The sequence below is a fragment of the Myzus persicae genome, unplaced genomic scaffold, assembly GCF_001856785.1.
Source record: "Myzus persicae strain clone G006 unplaced genomic scaffold, MPER_G0061.0, whole genome shotgun sequence".
NCBI lineage: Eukaryota > Metazoa > Arthropoda > Insecta > Hemiptera > Aphididae > Myzus > Myzus persicae.
In genome coordinates, this window is record NW_019102620.1 from 702473 (window position 1) to 712061 (window position 9589).

The 9589-nt window shown below is 27.7% G+C and overlaps 1 protein-coding gene across 1 annotated transcript; it reads left to right on the forward strand.

Annotated features, from left to right (window-relative positions):
- The first annotated feature begins 3345 nt into the window (after nt 1–3345).
- Nucleotides 3346–9216, forward strand: LOC111032783 (E3 ubiquitin-protein ligase RNF8-like). The gene is made up of 5 exons (XM_022313240.1): nt 3346–3846; nt 5409–5529; nt 5604–5847; nt 7118–7331; nt 7405–9216. The coding sequence occupies exons 1-5, from the start codon at nt 3726–3728 to the stop codon at nt 7689–7691; spliced, it is 987 nt and encodes a 328-aa protein (XP_022168932.1). The 5' UTR covers nt 3346–3725; the 3' UTR covers nt 7692–9216.
- Nucleotides 9217–9589: the final 373 nt, after the last annotated feature.

Sequence of the window (9589 nt, forward strand, 5' to 3'; positions counted from 1 at the left end):
TGAAAACTTCAAAAAATGACCTTAAAAATTATCTAAAATACTAATTAAGTAAGTGAAAAAACTTATTTATAAATAATAATTTTTATTAGAGATATGGGTATAATAATGGGTGTAATAGTAATTTAAAATATGAATTATAAATATATTAAGCATTTAAATAATTCAATATATAACACTCAAAGAGTAAATCTTATCGGAACGCGATAAATGTAATCACAACAAAAACCCCACAATAATAATATTAAAATTATTTTTTACTAATAGTCCAAATCCAAAGTTAGATTTTAAATAAATTAAATTTGTTTCCAAACTTGGGTGTAACATTTGCCCTAAAATCTATAATTTGTAAAAAATGCTCTAAAAGATGAAAAAATGACTTAAAAATGTTGAAAAATGACGTTAAAAAACAAAAAAAATGCATTTATAGCTGAAAATGCAAAAAATGCAAAATAATGCAAAATAAAATTAGAATATTCTGCATCAAGGGAGCATGAAACAAATTTTTAGCTAGGATAGCATTGTACAGAATAAAAGGAAAAAAAATGCAAAAGTCATCAACATCCTAACTCTAGTTATAACTAATAAAAGTTAATATACTACAATATAAGTGTCATAATATTTTATATTTTTACATAAGGTATTAAATAGTATTATGTTACGATTGAATGACTTTTACCAATATATTATTTATTTGTGAAGTACTTCATTAATATTAAACAAAATTAAAATTACATATTGAAACTATTTGGTAAGTTTAGTTTAACAAATCTTAAGTTTCACACGAGTTCCGAACCCAACAGTCCCAAAAACCCTGGCTAATAACCTCTTAGTTGATGCCATAAACAATTAATGAAAAAAAAAATCTTAAGTTGTTTTCTGGGAAAATTGAAAATGTGTAAAGGCTGCATTCCTCATTGAATAAAACGTTGGTATATTTAAGTTTTTACATTTTTGTGATGACGAGAAATGGCAAGGGCCAGGTCAAAATGTAGATTTCCCGGGCCAAAATGTTGCCCCAATCCGCCCCTGAACATTTTAAAATTCTTAATACTCAAAATTTAAAAATCTAATTTTGAAGGGTTAGTTCAATATTATAAAAGTGGAAAAGTAATTTTCCAGAAAACTTCATGACGAATTTAAATATATTTTCAGAAGTTTTATCCGATGACTAGCTGGAATTGGCGATATATATGGCATAAAATAGGTCTATTTTGGTAGAAAACAGACTGGATCGAATCTCCTTATACGTCTTTTATCGTGTCACGCGTGGGAGTGGTAACAATGATTACAACTTGTAACCATATTGATTTAAAAATTAAGCTGTAGTAAATTCTTGGTATACACGATCGCAATTTGATATTATCAAACACGATACCAAAAAAGTTACGTAAAATTAGAATGTTATTCTATCAACATAACACTACACACGACGTAGCTATGAAGTGTAAACTTGACTTAAATTACTTACATACCTACACATACTTATTTACTTAATTCAGCCTAACCTTTAGGCTTTCATCCACCCTAACAACGCCTTGCACAGTTGCACAGTATAATAATTTCTGTAGTACGCAACATTCTAAAGTGAAGATTCTACTGTTTAAATAATAGACTTGTAAAACCAGTAGGTAAACAAAAAAACATGCATAATTTACAATTGTATTGTACACCATTTCAATTATCAGTAAAATTGTAAACTGTAATCAAGTATTGGTAAAGTAGCTTGGATCGGCTTAAGGGCTTAAAGTAATGTCCTAGTTATAGTGCGGGTGACTGAGTGCGAATTGAAATTTCTATTCCGACCCTGGTGTTTTGTACGCAATACGTTTCTCGCATGAATCGAAATACAATCTAAATTTTTTTCCCCGCATGTGAAAATCAGATAAGACCTGGTAGTAGTCACACCCCCTGAAATATCAAATTCAAAATTGCATATTCGCTGGACGCGGGCACATTTCGGCTTTAAAATTACAATCCAATCAGAAGCGTCATTTCAGTTTTCAATAGAGGGGGGCAAATGATTTAACTGGCCCGAATTGGTAAAAAAATTCAATCAATTCCAAAAAAATAAAACAATTAAATTGACAACAAAAAATAAAAAATGTAATATTAGAACTTCGATTGTGGCGTAGTCAGGGAATTATAATGAAAGTGTTTTAACTTTCTAATCATTGCTCTTCAATAATATGAATTAACTAGTTTTATTGCAATAAGCAGATATAGAACCATAACAATTAAATAAGTGAAAGCTTCAAAGTACCAACCCGAATTCCGAGACAGCGATCAATGATCCAAAAAAGTGTATAATCGTATAAAACCTCCATCGTGATCGACTGATCACAGGGTTCTCGTTTACCTATGATCTGAACATTTAGTAATACTAAATCATCACGGGTACATCGAATTTCTATATGTCGAATATTTCTATAAGTCGAAGTCATTATCTGGTACCCACCGCCTATTATGATTTACTAACTCGAATATATGACAGATATCATAAGCATAACACTTCGATATCAATATTTCATATCAAAAATTTTTGGATATCCATTCTACTTCGAGCACATCAGCAAGTTTAACCGATGCAGACATTTTTAAAATATCTGATATTCTCAGTGAGCCAGAGACAGATTCTGCCGATGAAGCAATCGACGAGGAAGAAATTGCTGTCGTTAAACCTTTCATACGTGGTGCCCGCTAGCTGAAAACTATGTACATGAACTTCGAAGATACGTCCAACAATAGGCAGGAGTTTCTGACAACATGTTTTCGGTACTTAACATTTTAGGTAGTTTTATTGAAAATACTTCTAATACTAAACAAAAACAAAAACGAAAATGACAGATTTTCTACCTTCATAGAAAATAATGTATACTTACCCAAATTACGAATACTAATACAAAATATGTATGCAATGTATAAATACATCACAGATATATAAAAATACTAGATAGCCGACATGGAAATGATTTTGAAGCCCACAAAATGGCCGAAATTCTCTTATCTAAGAGGTAAATGCTTACATTTTCACAACACTGATATACACAAATATGTATGTATATCTGTGCTGATATATGATATTTTGTAAACATTCACCTCTTAGATAAGAGAATCTCGGCCATTTTGTAGGCTTCATAATTTTTGCATTGTAGGAATAGGGAGTCGTCTATCTAGTATTTTTATATATCTGTGAAATACATTCTATATTATAAATACACATTTTTCTCAATAATTAAACATTCTTATTTCAAATTTTATTTATGTTTTAAATTCCCTAGCTAACTCGAAGTTTCGATACGTCGAATTTTTTTTTTTTTGGTCCCTCGCGTCTTCGAGATACCGAGGTTTCACTGTACACAAATCGAGAGAGAGAACCTATATACTTTGTCATGAGTGAGGCACTGTAGTGTAGGGTCAGAGTGTTAACGGTGGAGGGACTAAATAATGGTGGTAGCACTGTCAAAGGGTAAACCAAGAAAGACTGGGACAATGGAACATCTCTGGATCGGCGTCACTCATCCGAGCTCGGAACATTCATTGATTCGTCTGACAACAAAATATTGCGCGCGTCTCCCCGTCATAATATATCTTATACTAAAAAGTACTAATAGCAACATCAATATTCGTATAGCCGACCGGTGATTGTAAGACTTCCATAGTTTGACTCCGGACTATAACGATTAGATTCTAGATCGTCTAAATAATATATTATATCGATCGCGTTCATGATGTCATCATCACAGCTGTGTGAGTATCACGTGCTTGGCAAATGTCGGTTCGGCAACAAGTGTCGGAATTCTCACGACTTGGGAGCTTATTTGAGTCGAGAGCTTTTGAATATAGAAAGTAAGTATATTATATTATATTATTAATTTATTTTATATCAATATGTGGCAAACATTACAAATAGAAAAAAACCAAGGTTTCCCCCCGCCCCTCTCTTTACGTGTGTATATGTTACGGGCGAAGTGGAAAATTCGGACAATGTATACAATGTCCGAAGTATATTGGGCAATGTAAATTGTGAAGTATATATACAAATAATCTGCATAATATATTATGTTTTTATTGCAAATTATTAATATTACATTATTATACATAATTAATAATCATCAATATAACATAATATAATATATTAATATTATTTTTTTACAATAAACTACTATACTATTTATACTAATTAATTAAAATTAAAATTAAATTAAATTAAATTATTTATTTTATTTAAATAAATAAATGTTTATTTAAGCACTGCACAATATAAACTGAGTGACATAGTAATATATAATATATTAATATTTTTTTTTTTTTTTATAAAGTATAAATAGTTATATGTTACGTCTATCCTTTGGTTAAACACTAATGACATTTTGTGAATGCACTATATATTCCAATAACGAAACCGATAAATATCTTATCGCATATAATTTTGGTACGTACAGTTTTACTTTAGTTGTAGTATACTGTCACTCAGTTTATATTGTGCAGTGCTTAAATAAATATTTATTTATTTAAATAAAATAAATAATTTAATTTAATTTAATTTTAATTTTAATTAATTAGTATAAATAGTATAGTAATTTATTGTAAAAAAAATAAAAACAATATTAATATATTATATATTATGTTATATTGATGAATTATGTATAATAATGTAATATAAATAATTTACAATAAAAACATAATATATTATGCAGATTATTTGTATAAATACTTCACAATTTACATTGCCCAATATCCCTCAGACATTATATACATTGTCCGAATTTTCCACTTTGCCCGTAACATATATACGTCAATGAGTGTGAATATAGGTCAGTTAGTAGTTCTAGAAATTTACAATCAATTTCTTAATACATTCGGTGCAATGCATTTCGCTAATAATTCAGAAGAACATTTAAAGGCAAAAAGCATCATTATAATATGATTATAATTTATAACCTACCTAATATTGTAATAATATATAGATTGGAGGAGGATTAATATTGTTACATATTAAACATGGCAGAAATTTGAAAAAAATATTAGGCCTATGTGAAAATTGTAAAGTGACAGTTAGCAAACAAATAAAACTATTGTATGTTAATATATTTTTAAAAAAAAATCTTAGAATATAAAAGTTGTATTAAATTTTATTAATATCTTGTAAACAATATTTTGTAAAACAACTAATATTGAAAATATAACAAATATCAACATATTTTGAAAATAATATCAGTAATTACATTCATATACAAACGCAAATATTAGTAGCTTAGTAATTGCTAGGAATACATAAAGAAATCTAAAAAACAATATGAGATTATTATTTTTTTAATTCTAATATTATGTTTATTGAATAGATTTTGGATTTTAGAAAAATTATTTAGAAACAAATATTAACTAATTTTTAATTCTTTCCCCTTTAGCACATTTATCAGCATCACCTTTTCCACTTACGGGCTCTGGAATATTTCAAAATGGTATAAGTGCACTAACGGCTGAATTTGAAGGTTACCAACGTCAAATCGAAAGCGAAAGAGCCATGAAGTATGCTCTTTTATTTTTAACTAATTTATTTATTGGTGTTTTTTTAAATTTTAATAAAATTGTATTTATGTTAGACCAATATTAAGACAACCTGACAATGCTAAAGTAGCAATAGAAAATGCGGTAAAAGAACTTTCTGTGGCAAAGGAAACAGAAAAGGGCATTAGCGTAGAAGAGAATGCGAATAATTTACATGTACTTGATCAAAAAAAGATGAAAGAAAATACTGAAAAAACTGGTGCTGAGTGGAACAATATTATACTGTCTGCTGTTGACAGTAATTTACTGTGCAATATCTGTTTTGAAATCTTTATTAAGGTACCAAAATATAATTATCAATTATTTAATAAGTTTTTTTAATTTTTATGATGTAAACATCTAAGAAGTTAGTGTAGCTATAAAGGGATAGGTCATAGATATCACTGTATCAGTATTCAACAGTATTATTGAAGTATTATTATTATTGTTGAAAACTGAACAGTGTATATAATAAAAGGTAATAATATGTTATGTTTATTAATATATTATAATCTTTATATTTATATTTATTCTGTCCATGTGTATGTAACGGAACTTTTCCTCAATAGCTGGACCAATTTTAATGACATTTTTCGTGTGCTTGAGTGACAATTGGGCCCAGTACCCCCAACTCGGAGAGGTAGCCAAACAGGGATTTTGAGATTAACAAAGGAAATTGTTGTCTATAAATGGTTGCTATTGGTTACCGGGGAAATAATTATTAGAAATTAGTATTTTTTTTTTTTTTTGTCATGGTTGTCATTAGTAATTTAGGCAGATGAGGTAAAAGCATCCATCAAATTGTCACGTTTATGGTTTCGAATAAAGAAATTACATCTTACAAATATGATAGTTGAATTTACTTTTTCAGCTAGTATAATATAAATATTTTCAACTTCAGTAACTTTGCTGGTAGGTAGGAAAGTGAATCTAGTTAGTGTCGGTCGAAATTGAAATGTTGTATATTTTATTCGAAACCATAAACATGGCGATTTTATGCATGCATTTACCTCATTTGTCTGAATAACTAATGACAGCCAGAAAGATATAATAATTATTCCTACTAAATATTTCTCCTGTAACCAATAGCAACCATTTATAAATAAATTAACTTAAGAGCAATACTATTATAAAATATACTTAGTAATGTAGATTGACAGACTGTCTTCAATCTGAATCGTTTTTCATATGCAATTGATCTAACATAGTTCAATATTTAAATATAACACATCCATTTCAGTGACCCACACTACACCTAATGTACAACATACCCACTTTCCCACCTTTTTTATTATTATGAAACTGAAAATGAAAAACAGTAAATATGAAAGTATATCAGTTATGTACTTACTTTTAAATAAAAAGAAGTATTTTGGGTATTTGGATTTTATACTTTAAATTTTATATTTAAAAAATGTGTATAAATGTTATGTATCCTGTTTGCCAGCTGCAGTAGAAGTTAGGAAATAGTTTTTATTTACAATACAGAGGTATGTCAATATAACAAAATTATACTACTCATCTTAAAAAGTCAAAACTCTCCTTATATCAATAAATTTTTTTTTTTCAGCCGACAGTGGTTAACTGTTCACACACATTTTGTGAATCGTGCATTCATGTCTGGACGCTCCGTGTCAAAAATTGTCCAATTTGTCGTGTGGAAGTTAAAACAAAATCGTATTGTTTAACTTTGGAAAGCTTCATAGAGAAGATTGTTGAACATTTACCGATAGAAATTAAAAACAAGCGTGAAGCAGCAATAAAAGAGCGTAGCAAGAAGAGAAGTAAATATCTAGGGATGCCAACCTTATCTAATCAGCATCAATAATAACTAAATTAATTATATTTATATTTCAGACAAAAGACCTCGACGAGCTAACCGTAGAGCAACTAGTAGTGCTCTTTCTGGATTCATGTATATGGACCGGCAGGCAGAGGTTCCCATACCACCACCGCAGTTTGAGGTGGAACAATCCACTAATGCCAGTCCAGACTCAATGCTTTTCAACGTAGTAGAAATGTTCAGAATGAATTTTGATGCAGTTGAAAATAGACATGTAAACCTTCCTGCCACAATGCCTGATTTTGCTACTTCCGAGACCTATTATACAGATACGATGCATAACCCTTCTGCTCGTCACTAAATTCAGGCACTTCATAATTTTATTTTTATTATTATTTAAGCAATGGACATTATGATGATTTTAAAGTTTTGTAAAAGGGAGGAGGGGGTCAGTAGTAAGAACTTATAAAAAACCTTGCCTTAAAATAAATGTTAAAATAAAATGATTTAATGTAACAAGTAACGTAATTTAAATACTTTTCAAAAATAATTTATCCAACACTGCGTGGGTAAACATATTTAATACATCCATGATTCATGTGATTGAAATTATCATAAGATTTTTTTCACAATATTCTAATCTGATTTACATATTTCACTAACTTAATTGTTCTTTATGTCTTCATGATTATGTATTATAATTCTAAAGTCATCTCAATATAACTAGATTTCTTTTATGAATATGAATAAAAGTATTATATAGGCTTTTTCTAAAAAAGATTATTTGTACAACTTGCTATCTGATCCCCACGTCCCCTCTTGAATATGTCTCTGTCAATATCTATAATTATTTATCACTTACACATTTGATTTAAAAGTAAAGTAAATACACATCTATTTATCAGTTATTAATATTATTTTATTGTTCTAAGTCTTATTGTGTTTTAATGCCATGCCATTTTATTTATATTTGTATATTATACATTTATACTGTTTCAATCGCACATTAATTGGGTACACTTTAAAGATCATTGCATTTATATTAAGAAACACAACATACTATCAATAGTTTGATATAAAAGTGAATAAAAGAAAATTTGAGTTACTTCTGACTAATTCTACTTAAATAAATTTAATGTGAAACTATTTCACATTGTTAATTACACGCATAATGCGTTTTTAACTTCTTTTTTTACATTTCTTTAATTTTTTTTTTTCTTACCTGCATAGGTACCAAAATAATAAATATACACTGTAACTACTGTTGTATCTTACAGTTTCTATTGAGATCATGTAATTAATGAGGTAAATCAAATGTCAGATTATTTTTTAGAAAATCCCTTTATTTAACTTTCTACCTACCTAACATGAATATCACATATTATGGTTGCTTTTTGACTTAATGTCTCTAAAAAGTGGATAAGAGGATTTTAATCATAATATATTATGTAAGAGTAATTTTAAATGTTAGTATAATTATGTGTCTTATAGTAATGGTGTGATATTAGCTCTGTCCATATTGAAGATTTATCAAAATATATTTTATGATATATATTTAAAATTTAATAACCAAAAGAAGTAACTACTGAAAGACGTTATAAAGTTGGGTGCTTATTGCAATTTATTGTTCATAAATATAAAATAATATAGGAGAATTAATTGTTCAATGTACTTACACATTACTCATAATATTTATACAGCAATTATTTAGATATAATATTTTATTTCCAACTATTTATTTTTTTATGAACAAAATATGTATAGATCCAGTTAAAAATATTTTATTATGTGTGTAAGCTTATAGTTACTGTAAGGATTTCCATACCATATATGTGGAAAATTGTAAGACTATTAAAAATATTAAGAATAAAAGCTTAATCAGTTCAAAATAATTTTTAAAAATTCACTTATTAATATTTCAATATTTAGATATTATAATATGAAAGTTATCAATTATAATAATTACTAATTCGCAATCATATTAATATGGAATATAAAGTGTCTAATGAGTTAAAAATGAATTATAATATCTATTATTGAGATAAGTGCACTATTAATTTATATTATGTAGTATTTTATGTTTTTTTATAATAATAAGGTAATTACCTATTTATTATGTATTCATTATATTACATTATGTATTATTAAAAGATATATTAGCCAATTGTCTTTAGTGTAAGATAAGTCTTAACTACCTACTGGTTTAATTTAATTTAATTTTTGATAATGAAACCTAAATATAAATTGTTAATAATTTAA

Coding starts and splice junctions, on each gene's coding strand:
- LOC111032783 (XM_022313240.1), top strand. CDS start 3,726: ATGATGTCATCATCACAGCTGTGTGAGTATCACGTGCTTGGCAAATGT. Junction 3,847..5,408: donor AGAGCTTTTGAATATAGAAA/GTAAGTATATTA, acceptor TTTCCCCTTTAG/CACATTTATCAGCATCACCT. Junction 5,848..7,117: donor GTTTTGAAATCTTTATTAAG/GTACCAAAATAT, acceptor TTTTTTTTTCAG/CCGACAGTGGTTAACTGTTC.